We start from the raw sequence: 15,027 nt of genomic DNA, 5'->3' as shown, positions 1-15,027 counted from the left end.
CTTTCCAATAGCTTATTTCCATCTACTTATTATTTACCTGAATTTGATAGAGGTTCGCCATATTTAAGGAAATTCCAAGAGCTGGAAGCAAGAAGTTAGGAAGCTCCCAAATTTTACTTGAGCGAGGAAACATGAGTGCATACTTCCTGGGAGTATTTTTTTGGAATGTGTGACAAATAAACGATTGACCTGCAGATCCACCTCTGTGACTGACGTGGCTTCAAACAGACGTTTGAGGGAGCAAGGACATTCCATTTGCCTAATTCACACTTTCACACTTATTCCCCATATTCCTCTTCTCACCTCTTGAAAAATAAGCAATTGGAAAGAGCCCAGTGACTGGAATGAGTCCCTTGTGACTCTGAAGGGGCTACCTGGCTGCCATGACAGAGAAAGAAGGAAAGTGTACAATGATGCAGCCCTTGCAGAAGCGACTTGGGCTGTGTGTGACAACAAATCCCACAATGCTTTGCTTTGAATAAGTAATTTAGAGGGTGATGAGAAAGTTGATGCATAAGTACAGGTATCACTAAGGAGGGAAGGCATAAAAGAAGGATTCATTTCAAATGTATGTGACTCACAAAACCGTCTGGTCACAAAATGCCATACTCTACACAAGTGTGTGATAACTGAATCACTAAAGAAAATTTGACACGTAATATCACATTTGAATAATATCTACGAAAGGAAATGGTTCCAAAGCACTATTTATTATTAAAGTCTGGTCAAAATATAACAGTATTAAACATTAGATAAGAACAATAGGAATAAATATGTAGATAGCTTGTATCCCACAGGAGGAACCAGACAGCAAAATAGGTACCTTCCGGGTTTTGTGAGGATTTTTCATTCTGGAGGACTTCTTTATGTCTACTTCTGTGGTGTTTACACAGCCGGGCTGGAACACAAGCACACAGACGTCTCCAACAGTGCAGACTGGCATCATGCAGGTACTACTGATTGAAATTGCCAGAAGCACTCCACCTCACAAGGGATAAGCAACAGACTAAACTTTATTGAAACTTTACCAGAAATCCATGCAGGTTTGTCTGAATAAAAACACTGTAGCAACAATTTTACAACATATGTTGCTTTGGACATGCTTTGATGTGCACTATGACCTGCATGTTCTATCTGTGCATATGCCTTCAATGGTGCCCTTCATCTCATTTGGAGGTTATTGTAGACAAAAAGCATATGGTACTCTGCTGCCTAAATGACAGCGCAATCAATTCTGAATTTCTGCACACGCTTATTTCCCATGAGGATGCCGCCCTTTATGTCCGCGTTCAGGCTCAGAAAGGCCTCTTACACAGTTAACCCCCGTGGGCTGTGACAAACATCTGTACAGAGAAGACTCACTTCTATTCAAAGTTGATCTGTCTACCTCACCAGAGATGGAAACCGTACTTTGAAACAGAGCAGTTGTCATTTATCCAGAAGTGTACATGTTCCTGAAATATGACTGCCATGACAGGGCTGTAATGAGCATTAGCCATGGACCTCCACTCAGACCTCTGTCACTAAAGAGCGCCCTATGCTAGCCCGCTCACATCTCCACCAACTCACTGATGGAGCTTCAATACAGAGCGGGAGCTATTAATCCACACATGCAAATCACTGCGATTTGCTGACGTCATGCGGTCCTTGCATAAGGTGTGTAATTTCAAAAACAGGATTAAACAATTTACAGCCTCAAGCTGGGTCCAAGGACTCTGTGGAAGCAGAACTCCTAAAAATGACAAGATATTTTTACACAGAAATTCAACCTTTTGCTAAAAATACACAATATTTATAATTTCTTATAGACTATCAAGCACATGATACCAGCCTTACAAACATAATTAAATAACAAATAACCTCTCAAACTCTGTAGAATGGAGATATACACTCAGTGAGCACTTTATTAGATATTTATTAGACTTACTTTTAGACTTATTAAGTCTTCTGCTGCTGTAACCTATCCACTTAGAGTTATGATGCGTTGTCTGTTCAGAGATGCTCTTCTGCATACCACTGTTGTAATGTTATTTGTGTTACTGTCACCTTCCTGTGAGCTTTGACCAGTCTGGCCCATCTCCTCTGACCTCTCTCATTAACAAGGCATTTCTGCCCACAGAACTGCTACTTACTGGATGTTTTTTAGTTTTTTTTTGCAACATTCTCTGCAAACTAGGGACTGGTGTGTGTGAAAATCGCAGAAGAGACAGCGATTATAGGAATACTCACACCAGCCCGTCTGGCACCCACAATCATGCCACGGTCGAAATCACTGAGATCAATTTTTTTCCCCAGTCTGATGGTTGATTACATTTACTGAAGCTCCTGGTGTGTATCTGCATTGATTGTATGCATTGGACTGCTGCCATACGATTGGCTGATTAGATAATCGCTTGAATAAGTAGATGTACAGGTATTCCTAATAAAGTGCGCAGTGAAGGTATAGTGTGTGTGTGTGTGTGTGTGTGTGTGTGTGTGTGTGTGTGTGTGAGTGCACGCATGTGTGTGTGTGTGTGTCTGTGTGTGAGCCTGTGTGTATTAATGCTTGTGCATGCATGGCCCGTGTGCTATTCATCATTTTCCAGGAATAGTGGGTTGACCTTGAAGCTGCATCCAAGGTTATGGCACACAATGCAGGAATACATATGACATCCTTTCACGGGAAGTGTGTGTTCAGCAAGTATAATTTTACTGTATTTGGCATAAAATTACAAAATTACAGAGAGGGAATTACTTAAATGGTTCAAACAGCTTATTGTGTATTACATGAATCCTCCTATGTACAGACAGACCAGAGCTACCATCATTTAGTAGTTTAATGAAATCACTTACCACTGGTCTGTGCACGTCCCAAAAAGCTCTTTCTTGACTGTCGAGTATTTTCCTCTCAATTTTATCTCTTTTTTTATCGACTCTGAAAAAGACAACAAAATTGTCATTTTTCATTATCATTTTATGCAGCTGATAATGTACTACTCCTGGAACAGCAAAGCAATATTCATACAGTCTGGAAAAAATGATCTCTCGTCTTTTCTGTTTTTTTCATGCCTGTAAAAGGATATTACACCAATTGAAGGTATACAGTGCAGTGCGCATTGGAAATAATAATAATAAAGTATTGGACATTAAGGGCTCACTGCGCACTCACAGCAGAACAGTACAGTCATAGAGACACCACCAGGACTGTGGACTAACACAAAGACTATCAGGATTCTGTTCGAATGAGACGACTTACTTTGCTTGTGCTTCTGCTTGCATAAATATGAACTCCCATTTGCGGGCGAATGCTCTCTGTAACCTTGCTAAACTCTCCTGGAACAGAAAATCAAAGATGAGTTTGCTTTACCTGCTGTACAGATGGACTGTACACTGAATTAAACAGCCTATTTTAAAAATGTGTTGACGAATAATTAAAGGGATGCTTGGCAGATGATGCATGGGACCAGCAGAAATAACGCGGGCTGAGTTTAGCCAGGCGGCGCAGGGAAATCTTACGGCTTCATAGTCGGCCAGTTCCAGCCGAGCTTTGTTTTGCATGGTTCTTTTGCAGAGGTAAACAGCTGAAAAACAGGAAACAGGTGTTAAAATGAAGGGAAAAAAGACAGCCCTGAGGTAGGATTTGGGCCACTGGAGCAGGGGAATCAGGCTTAGGGGGAACGGCTGCTGTCTCACATCAACATCACAGAGCAGGGTATCTAGTGATGGCAACAGAGGAGTCTGTTACAGCTAAAAACCTGGACTAGGATGTCTCAATCGGTTTAAATTAAGAGGATTAATCAAGCTGAGGCAGGTATGAAATTGAACAGGGATTTATTTTAGGAAATTGTCATAGTCCTTGGGTAAACTGCACCAGAACTGGATTTTATTTTCCTTAAACTTTCAGCTAAAGTACAACATTGCTCGACCTTTACAACTGCAGCTGCAATCAATTCATGCAGGACCATCGCTAAGTGCATGGCTAAGCATGCCCCGTAGGCTAGCTGGTTCTGCATAGTCAACACAACAGGAAATTGCCATTTGCAGGTGTGTGTGAGCTTAGTGCTGATTTAATTCTGTCTTTATTTATTATTTAATCAATCCCTTTGATGACAATAACACAGTGTTCTGGCAGACGCTGGGCATATTCGGTTTGCTTTCACCTGAGTTCACCGGACTGCTCCCTGACTGTTGGATATGATATGGCTTATCACAAACACTCATCTCATATGTCATTTGTGGTGGAAATGTGTCGCCTGAGGAATGTTCCTACAGTACTGTTTAAAAATATCTTTCTCACCTGGTTTTAAATTTTTTGTTTTGTTTTGCCCAAGGCAAAATCTCCAGTACGTTTTTTGACAAATACCTGGGTAAGATTTTGGGGATATGTATGGCACTATACATTTTCTGGGAAGCAAAAAATGGGATTGCACTATATTTGATTGACTTTATAAAAGATTAAATTGAACACTGGGTTCAGTCAGCAGTTGTGGAGCGAGCAAACTAAGAGAGAACTCTCTGGAATCAGGACCTGTGAGGTGTTAGCAGCAGCAAAGCTGTATTTCTCTCTGGAATCAGGACCTGTGAGGTGTTAGCAGCACAGTCACATTTCTCAAGGCGGACACAAGGCTGCACTTTTGCCTCTGTTCTGTTAATCTCATTTCATTCAGCTGGTTCAATCCTGTTCAAATGGCTTTCAATGGCTTCCCAACCAGGCAGTCCCCACATGGTAAAGCCTAATTACTGATCAGAAGTTATTCATTATTTTCGAGTTAACTGTGTAACTAACTAATTTTCTCACTCAGTTCACACTTGCCACATCTCAAACTGTGCCTCTCTGTGTACAGTAATCACTGACCAGCCATCCCTAAAGCTCCCGAGCCATTCAGCCACAGTGCCCTATGGTTCCTCTAGTTTATTGATTTGACTGTTCACTGTCCTCCCAAGTGTCTTACATGGTTTCAAGACACAGTACATTACACAAGTAACAAATGGTTCCCTTCAGAAACAAAGGAAATACAAGACGCACTAGACACAATCACTTAACCGAGAAAACACACAATGCAATGAATGCCATGCTAATAGTGCAGAATACATAAACACATTTATGTTTTAAAGAACAATTCCCTTCAAGAAACCAAGCAATATAAAACATGTTCGTGAATTTACTTGTCCCTCTACTGTTAAAATATAATTTGTAAATTTGATTTAAAAATGCCAATAATAATAAGGTGCATAGAATATAAGATTTCCTCATGGAAAACCAGTTTTCTTTTGCGCAGCATAATAACATGTTACTTGATGAGGTCATTGACTCATTCTGTCCTGTTATATTTCCTTTACATTGGTAACAGGAAAGAGGCAGGTCTGGGTAGAAGATTAATTGCCATGGAATTGTCCTTGCAGCAGCAAATTAGAAGGAATTAGCATCAAACTTTAATGTTAAATTCAAACATGGTGGAAACTCACTTTCACTCAAAATGGTGTATCCTTTAATCTTTCACAGTGGGGGAAAGGCTATGCTGAAGCCTTATCTGTGCTGACAAACTACTGCTGCCTAAATCAATGACTACATCTCGGTGTAGCAGGGACAGCCAGAGTTATACGTGTCTCTGTAAATGTAGGCTTAGATTTGTATATGCCGTATAAGGTGTTAACTAAACATATATTATGAAACGATGCAAATTTTTTTTTTTTACTTTAGCTAATGCAGGGGTGTCTAATCTTATCACGAATGGGCTGATGTGGGTGCAGATTTCTGTTTTTTTACTCACCACTACACCCCCTGATTCAATTCATTAGTAACTAATCATGTCTTCAAGCAAGACCTTGATAAGTACAATCTGTCTTAGTGCTGGGCGAAAGCAAAAACCTGTAACCACACCCGTCCTTTTTAAGAGTAGACACCCTAGAGCTAAATCTGGATGGTGGGGTAAGGAATGTTATGGCATAAAATGATTCTGCTGATGAGGACACTTGAACAAATGCACCTAAGAGGCGTAATCAGCTCTTTGACAGCTGACAGCTGTGCCTGTTCCCTCCCACAGACAGAGAGGCCTACAGGACCTTGGGCACACAGGCGTGTTCACCTGAAGCTGATCAGTAAGCAGCCCAGGTGTTGCCCATAGCTTTCATTATGCTTGTTATAAAGGCACAGTCAATGGGGAGAGATCCTGTATGAACATTGTGTTTCTCCCCACCTACTAACCCTAACCCTAACCCTAACTGAGGGAACATTATCCTTTGGCTTTTAATTCCCAGACCGGTATTTTTTTATTCAGGAAGATTGATTCATTAAACCATTCATTCGTTCATCCATTCACATGGGCAGAAAGCAGAGAAAGTAACATAGCAAAGTTATCTGCAGCTGAGAGAGGGATATATGAGAATTGTATATTGTAAATGAGGATGCTTGAGAGTCTGCTGGGATGTTTTTTCTTTTGGTTGGTGGTGTTCATTGTTTTGTGTGATCAAAATAGCCTGAAATCAGCGCATTTGGCCAATTTGCATGTTTTTGATTTTATTTTTCAGCCTCTCTTAATAAGTGCCTGCAGTATATTTAAGATAATAGATTTATTTATAAGTGTGCCCTCCCTCACCCTGGACTACACTGCTTACACTATGCACTGCCTGACAGGGCTACCAGCTACAGCCTGCACTATCCATATCAGTCGTGGGGCCCTACCATGTACTAGAACAATAGCTTGATGGGACGGGCCACCCAAGAGCCCCAACTCAAGTGGCTTTAAGCAGGCTTTCACATTGACTGAGTCAAAGAGAACATAGCGTATATATCAATCCCTCCCACCACCAGCGTTCACTGTGCAATAAGACAGTTTCGTAAAGTGCTCAGTTTAATATTAATTCCACCATCTAGAAAACTGCAATATCCATAAACACCCTGCAGAGGTATGAAGCGTAAGTATGGAACGCATTTTTGATGCATTTGAAATATGAATGCTACACGTCCTTTCCAGCAATATCCAATCCTGCGAAGCAGCCTTCTGCAATAAACACAGCTGTTTGGCAGGCAACACTATGAAGTCCACAACAACTTCAGAAAGCACATTTACTCACCGTAGTCTGTGTTCTCTGGCTCCCAGCAGTTTGATGGCCAGAAGTAAGGAGTCTACAGGACAGATAAAGGAGAGAATAGCAGCGGTGCTGGCAAATGGCAGGGATTAGACTGATAAAAATGATCTTGTATGACCTATGCCATATCATTAGTGATGAGCGGATATTGTCTAGCTGTATCACTGCAGACCTGTAGTACTCAGATCCCAACATACATAATGACCTTTAATATAAAATAAAATTTCACATAATTTATCAAAGCACAGATGTGTATCCATGTATCATGTTTGACCTGTGAAATGCAGTCTGCTTGAAATTATATGTTACTGCCAAGATCCATAAATATGTGTATACAGTATACCCATTTATCTAAAGCCAGCAACAGGCAGAACAAGCACAGCCAACCATTCCTGGTTTTTTGTCCATGAGAGCAGAATCTGTATGAAAATATTTGATTCTGATAGGAGGATAAACAGGAAATGCATTGTACAAACCATGATATTACAGAAATTGCATGTATTTATTTAGAATGATGTTTTTTGTTCAGTCAATATTCTTTTATCGGAATGAGCAGCAATGGCTTATCCTTGCCCTCTTGTTACCATTGCTTGCATTTAGATATGACTTGTAACTTGTAAGTCTTAAGTGTTTATTTATTGACTAAATGTCTTGATCTGTGATGATCAATGTTGGCTTGACTTAGTTGACATAGTTCTTAACTTTAACACAGTAGCAAAGGTTCATTTTCTTTTGTTTTTAAATTAGTTTTCTGTCCAATGCTCTCAGTGCACATCTGTGGTAAACTTCCCTCCCACAATGCATATAAAAATTATCATAAAAGCAGGCAGAATTCAGTTCTGAACGAAGCCATGCCTGGTTGGAGATGGCCTGGACACTTGTAATTTGTCCATTTACACAGGCAACACTTACAGAATATTCTACTGTCTGAGACGATTTACAGTGCATCCAGAAAGTATTCACAGCACTTCACTTTTCCCACATTTTGTTATGTTACAGCCTTATTCCAAAATGGAATAAATTCATTTTTTTTCCTCAAAATTCTACACACAACACCCCACAATGACAACATGAAATAAGTTTTTTTGAAATTTTTGCTAATTTATTAAAAAATAAAAAACTAAGAAATCACATGTACATAAGTATTCACAGCCTATGCACTGTAAATATAATTATATTGTAGAATTAGTTAATTAATTGTATGGTATAATGAAATAAAGAGTAATGATTACAGTTCATGAAGCTCAGCTCAAGGTGATATTACCACAGAACTGTAATGAGTTTGACTGAACTAATAGACCAGCACTAAACCTAACATTGTGGCCATAGCGTTATTGTGCTGTTATAGTGTACTGTGGCCAAAATGGCCATTGCTGATGAGCCTGGGTCATTCAGTACAGCTTTCTGACTTCACTACTCACAGGCTCTGGACATAGTCACTGCAGACAGATACTCAGGTTCTCAGTGACCAATACGCCTCGCATCTGTCCTTACCTGGAACCTGTAGAATGTCCCGTCGTCCTTTAGCGTGAGGACGTGGTCTGAGATGGGGAAGAAGTAGCCATGGGCCGCCATTAGCGTGCCGAGATGGAGAGCCTCCACTGCAACAGAGTCATGTCACATTTATACAGTATCTGTGTCTCTATCACCACATTTATACAGTATCTGTGTCTCTATCATCACATTTATACAGTATCTGTGTCTCTATCATCACATTTATACAGTATCTGTGTCTCTATCACCACATTTATACAGTATCAGTGTCTCTATCACCACATTTATACAGTATCTGTGTCTCTATCATCACATTTATACAGTATCTGTGTCTCTATCACCACATTTATACAGTATCAGTGTCTCTATCACCACATTTATACAGTATCTGTGTCTCTATCACCACATTTATACAGTATCTGCTGTCTCTATCACCACATTTATACAGTATCTGTGTCTCTATCACCACATTTATACAGTATCTCCTGTCTCTATCATCACATGTATACAGTATCTGTGTCTCTATCATCACATTTATACAGTATCTGTGTCTCTATCACCACATCTATACAGTGTCTGCTGTCCCTATCATCACATTTATACAGTATCTGTGTCTCTATCATCACATGTATACAGTATCTGTGTCTCTATCACACATTTATACAGTATCTGTGTCTCTATCACCACATTTATACAGTATCTGTGTCTCTATCATCACATGTATACAGTATCTGTGTCTCTATCATCACATTTATACAGTATCTGTGTCTCTATCACCACATTTATACAGTATCTGTGTCTCTATCATCACATTTATACAGTATCTGTGTCTCTATCACCACATTTATACAGTATCTGTGTCTCTATCATCACATTTAAATGTGCTGTGTCTCTATCATCACATTTAAATGTGCTGTGTCTATCATCACATGTACTGTATATCAGCTGTGCAGTTATATCTTCAACATAAGATGGTTATTTACTGCACTGCTGCTGTAGCCTATCCCGTTAAGAGGTTTGACACATTGTGTGTTCAGAGAAGCTCTTCTGCATACCACTGTAATGTGTAATGTGTGGTTATTTGCTTTACTGTCACTTTCCTGTCAGCTTTGACCAGTCTGGCCCTTCTCCTCTGACCTCTCTCATTAACAAGGCATTTCTGCCCACAGAACTGCTGCTCACGGGATGTTTTTTGTTTTTCACACCATTCTCTGCAAACTCTTGAGACGGTTTTGCCTGCCAATCTTTCATGCATTTAGTTGCTGCCACATGATTGGCTGATTCCATATTTGCATTGACATGCTGGTGTACAGGTCTACCTTATAGAGTGATCAGTGAGTCTATGTCTCTATGTTATATACATATTGTGTATAATCCTGGTTGCACATGGAATTGCAAGCCCACTGCTCTATTGGTCTATTCTTTATGAAGATCTGTGTTACATTCCTCCTCAATCTGATCACATCATAGACATGGACAGTCAATCACATTAATTCATTCATTAATTAATTAATCAAGGCTTATGCTGAAAAAACTGATATATATATATATATTTAAAAAAATCATTGTCATATCTAAAGAGTGTCTGAAGCATTCCATTACAGTCATAGTGTTTGCAGCTCTCAGCCTTCATATTTACATACACACATGTATTCTCTGCAAACACAGCTACGACTCAATTAAATACAATTACAATGGGCTCAATAATAGGCACTGTGACTCCTTGCTTATTGCAGCAGTGCGCAGGGTATTGAAAGGCTGTGTGCGGTGCAGCATATTGAAGAGCAGGAAATGACTCTGAAGACAGGCAGCGGGCGGCCAGGATCGGGGCTGCAGCAGGTTCTCCGCGGTGACAGGGCCCTGAACGCCAGCTGATTGATGCTGCCCACGTGTTCAAGGCAAATACTCCATTAGCCTCCGGGAGAATGCCTTATTATTTCTACCGCGCGTGAAGTCACCTGACCCTCCCGCGCCCGGCCTCGGCCATTAGCGCGTAACGACTCTGTCCGTTCCCGTGTCACGGCGTTTCCGCGTTGGCGACGGACAGTCCGGGGGTACGCACCGCGCCGCGGCAACCCAACCCCCCGCACCCCACCCCCGACGCACGGCCAGGAGGGCACGCGTTACTCTCCTCTCCACTGACAGGAGCCAGAAACATATTTTCAACAATCTCTGATAGCTGAGGGACCGTGGTAAATATGGGGAAGGGAGTGCTGTAATATTGCGGGGAGGCTGTTTCTCCTGTAGGAGAGGGAGCGAGGCGCTGAGGTTCGGTGTGATTGTAAGAATGTGATGTAGCACATAGCGGTCAGAGGAGCGTGGCTCAGTGATATTAACGCAGTGATTTGGTGACGTGTTAATGGCTCACTATGAAGGGGATCATGAGCCAATTACACCGCACGCTCCGCGTGGCCAAACTCCGCCCGCAGTCTGCCAATTTCATATTCCTCGTCCGCGAAGGGAGGGTAACGATGGCGGATGTTATTCCGCTGGTGGAGCCGCCGGCAGAACGTGCTCCACCTTCAGCCTTCGACTCCGACGTTTTGGCGGTTTCATTTCCTCTCAGACCCCTTCATTACGCCCGCCGCCGGGGGGGAATAAATCAGCGGCCGGCGTCACAGGTGCCCGCGGGAGTTATGGGAGAAAGATCCGTCTTACAGACATCTGATGGCCTCCTGCGCCGAACGCTGCCGGTTTCACACGGAGACGGCTCCTTTTGAACTTGGCCATCCTTTGGCAGACAGTGATGAGGTTCGCTATGAGCTGGCGACTGTGTGTGGGAGGAGACTGGGGGGGGGGGGGGGGGGGGACTGGGAGAAGCTGGCTTACTCACGGAGGGAGAGACTCTGCATATCTATTCCACTCTGTCCCTTTTCCCAGGGACTGTGTGTGTGTGTGTGTGTGTGCTTAGCAGGTCTTCTTAATTATGTTCATCCATCTATTAATGACCATGTTGGGTTTCTGCATTCACAGACTCAAACAGACATGCCGTGACATTAAAAAGAACAGGTCAAGGAGTAAAGAACCCAACACGTCAGCAACTGCGCCGATAATGAGGTTCCTAGAAGGTCCCTGGGGTGCCCAAAGAACCTCCCCACCCCCCCTCCAAACAGGAAAGCCCTATAATTCAGATAACCCCTGCTGTGGTCCTGGAGAGAGAGCAATCAATGAATCACTGCACTGTATATTCAATCATTAAAATCAGTTAAAGTTGCTGTGCAGGCAATTCACCTCACCTGCTATTTTGGGTCTTGTTGTTATTTTAACCGTATAAGGAGTAAGATCACTATCATGTGATTAGAATGTCCTGAACTGAACATTGTAAAGCTGTGTACTGTAACCATCGCTATTAATCGTTACTGTAAAGAACACTGACTTAAAAACATTTTTTCAACTTCCAAAAAATCTAAACCTTAAAAGCATTAAGGTCAAAGCCAGTTAATCATACTCCATGGGTCCTGCACTTCTGCAACTGAGATGTGTGAGACACCTACTGCATGGCGCATTTATCTATCCTTAAAGCCTCTTTGGCCACAAATACCTTTTCCCAAAAGTACTTTAAAAAGTCAAAAAGTGGAGGGGAAAAGTGTTACCTTGTTATTATAATGTTTATGTGGACTTTACTAAGCTGAATTTAAAATCGACTGCAATAAAAAAATGAAGAGCTTTTAGCGGTACCACATTTTATTATACAATATGTGGCAGCATATATTTATGTGCACTTAGTGTATGATTATCTCATTTCACATCTGATAATTCTAAGCTCTGCAATGCATAACATCTCCATTATGTTGTGAAGATATACAATAGAAATGGTGAAAATATTACCTTGATCTTCAATAACCAGGGTTCTCATCATCCATTGGACAATATCTGAGCCTGAAAAAAGATCAACAAGTTCATGGGAGAAAATGCACTTTTTAAATACAGTGTGCACATGACAGGCTAAAGCCCAAAGAGCATATTTTGATCATGCTCAAACTATTTTCTAAATTAAATATGTGGGTAATTACATGCCCACCCAGACAAATTAGTCACAGTGACTCCAGTCTACAGCAACCAAAAGGGATTTGCAGCTGTGGGCAGTTTCTACTAGTTTAGATGGTCATATATGAATGATAAAATTGATCCTTTAATCAATAAATCTTCCCTGATGAATCTGACTGAGATTTGTGTTCAAAGTATAAAAGCTATAAATGACAATTTAGTCCATTTTGGATGGCACTTTTAGGCAAAACGACACAGAAAAATGCGATGAATATGGTTAGCAAGCACCACTAGGTAGGTGGAGATTTAATTCAAATAAGTACCACCATATTGATACATGCCTGAACGTCTGCAAAGTAGGGGATCTCAGTTACAGTAAATACTGGTTATGGCTTACTGAGGCTTAGGGCTCCAGTACTGGACACTTTCTGGAACAGTAAGCCAGGCAGCTCATAAAGGGAATTACCTCCTCAGGCCAAGCAGCCACACTGACACGGTTTGCACTGACAATAAGACACATCTGAAATAATCCCAAATTCCATTAATGGCATTTGGCACATGCTCTAATCCAGAGCGATGTACAGTTGATTAGATGAAGCAGGAGACAATCCTCCCCTGGAGCAATACAGGGTTAAGGGCCTTGCTCAAGGGCCCAACGGCTTTGTTGATCTTACTATGGCTACACCGGGGATTGAACCACTGACCTTGTGTGTCCCAGTCATGTACCTTAACCACTACGCTACAGGCCTGTATACCTATATGACAGGTATGAGAAGATACAGTGCCCAAGACTGGGCTGGCTCAGTCAGTCTTTGCGTACGGAATCCACACCAGCTCGTCGTATGGTCTTGGGATCAATCATGATCAATGATCAATTCTCTTTTATGGATGAACACAACTGTATATATGAATGGATTACTGGTTGTGTTTTTTTGACTTATTGGTCTTCTGCTGCTGTAGCCTACGCACAGGTTTGACACATTGTGCGTTCAGAGATGCTCTTATGCATACCACTGTTTTCATGCAGTTTCTGAGATACTCAAACTACCACGTCTGGCATCAACAATCATTCCACAGTCAAAGGTCACATTTCTTCCCCATTCTGACATTTGGTCTGAAAAACAGCTGAAACTCTTCACCACCGAGTGTATAATAAGAGATAAATCCGAAAGAAAAATGTAAATGCCTGGGTGTAAAACAAATCTATTCTCTTCCATTTCCTTAAACTTGATGCAATTGATGCAAGTGCTTGACTTATTTAAGTTGGCAAATTTTGAGAAGAAAAATGTCAAAAGTTCGACAACTGCCGATTGAACCCGTGCCTTTGAATGACTGAGACGTACAGCATGCGAGGGGGGTCTGAGCTCACATGCCAAGCAGCAGGACTGAGAGAATGGCTTGCACAGACCTCTCAAGCACAGCGTTGTGTTTACAAACTCTGATTAAATTACCATAGATTAGCTTCATTAATACGCCCGGCATTTCTCCTTCAGTCTTCCATCTGTGACCCAATTTTAGCTGAAGCACTAAAAACATTTAGCTGAAGTCAATGGGCCTCATTCACAATCAAATCTGATCGGTTTATGTATTTATTTCCATGAACATTAAGGCAAAGGTGTACACAGATGTTTCTATTTAGAATGCTTTATCATTCATGCAGTTTAGGTAGTTACAGACCAAGTGTTTATCAATATAGTAATTATTAATAATATGTATAATAATATATTAATATTAAATATGGTATTGATTTTAACTACATTAACTCATCTGATTACACGGCAAACTCTGTGTAGTGAAACGCAATCTGTGAAATGCATATTCCTCATTCATAACGGGAGGGTAATCATTCTGAATATTATTCAAATGGTGGCGTTCCCTGCAGAACGTGTTCCACAAATTATTCAGTAGCTTTTGATTTAATTTGATTTCAATTTCAGTTCAGCTTTATTTGGTTTTAAGAACAGGACGTGTTGACAACATGTCGACAACGTTATTAACATGTTGATTTTTCACACATTCACAACACGACAGTAAGCTAACCAAATGCTGACAGCGTAACTGCCTGCCATAGAGCAGGTGGCATGCCATTCCTTATGCAAATCAGGCATGTATGTATGTATTAAATTTACAATAAATTGGCATTCCTCCCCTGATACACCTGTCATATACACAAGATCTAAGATCGACACATGTTTCACAAATCCCACCTTGGTTTTTCATAGTAACTTTCATTATTTGTATTTTATTTTATAATCTGTTTCAAATACCACATTGTTATACATTTTCACCAAATTCCCTGTACATCAATGTTCCTAGACCAGCTGAACTGAGCTTCACCCCTTAAACTAGATTAACAAAACTGAAATACAATACTATATCACGTGTGCCTTTGAAATAGGGTCGTCTCACTGTTTCAGTTTGATCCAATTTAAAAGTGGAGCACAGATAAAGTGTTCTTCGACGCTGTTGTTCTAGTGA

At 41.0% G+C, this 15,027-nt stretch overlaps 1 protein-coding gene across 1 annotated transcript in view; it reads right to left on the bottom strand.

The window, feature by feature from the left end:
• LOC133118238 (regulator of G-protein signaling 7-like) overlaps positions 1–15,027 on the bottom strand; it is a 59,501-nt gene that overhangs the window by 7,419 nt on the left and 37,055 nt on the right. Inside the window, exons 4-10 of the mRNA XM_061228067.1 lie at positions 12,391–12,441; positions 8,563–8,669; positions 7,054–7,105; positions 3,496–3,560; positions 3,236–3,312; positions 2,833–2,914; positions 824–898 (exon numbers count right to left, since the gene is read on the bottom strand). Of these exons, the coding sequence (XP_061084051.1) occupies positions 824–898; positions 2,833–2,914; positions 3,236–3,312; positions 3,496–3,560; positions 7,054–7,105; positions 8,563–8,669; positions 12,391–12,441 (509 nt within the window). The remainder of the gene's footprint in view (positions 1–823; positions 899–2,832; positions 2,915–3,235; positions 3,313–3,495; positions 3,561–7,053; positions 7,106–8,562; positions 8,670–12,390; positions 12,442–15,027) is intronic.

The sequence above is a fragment of the Conger conger genome, chromosome 18 (assembly GCF_963514075.1).
Source record: "Conger conger chromosome 18, fConCon1.1, whole genome shotgun sequence".
In the NCBI taxonomy this organism is placed as follows: Eukaryota; Metazoa; Chordata; class Actinopteri; order Anguilliformes; family Congridae; genus Conger; species Conger conger.
Note: the sequence above shows the minus strand (reverse complement) of the source record. Positions and strands in the feature narration are given on the sequence as shown.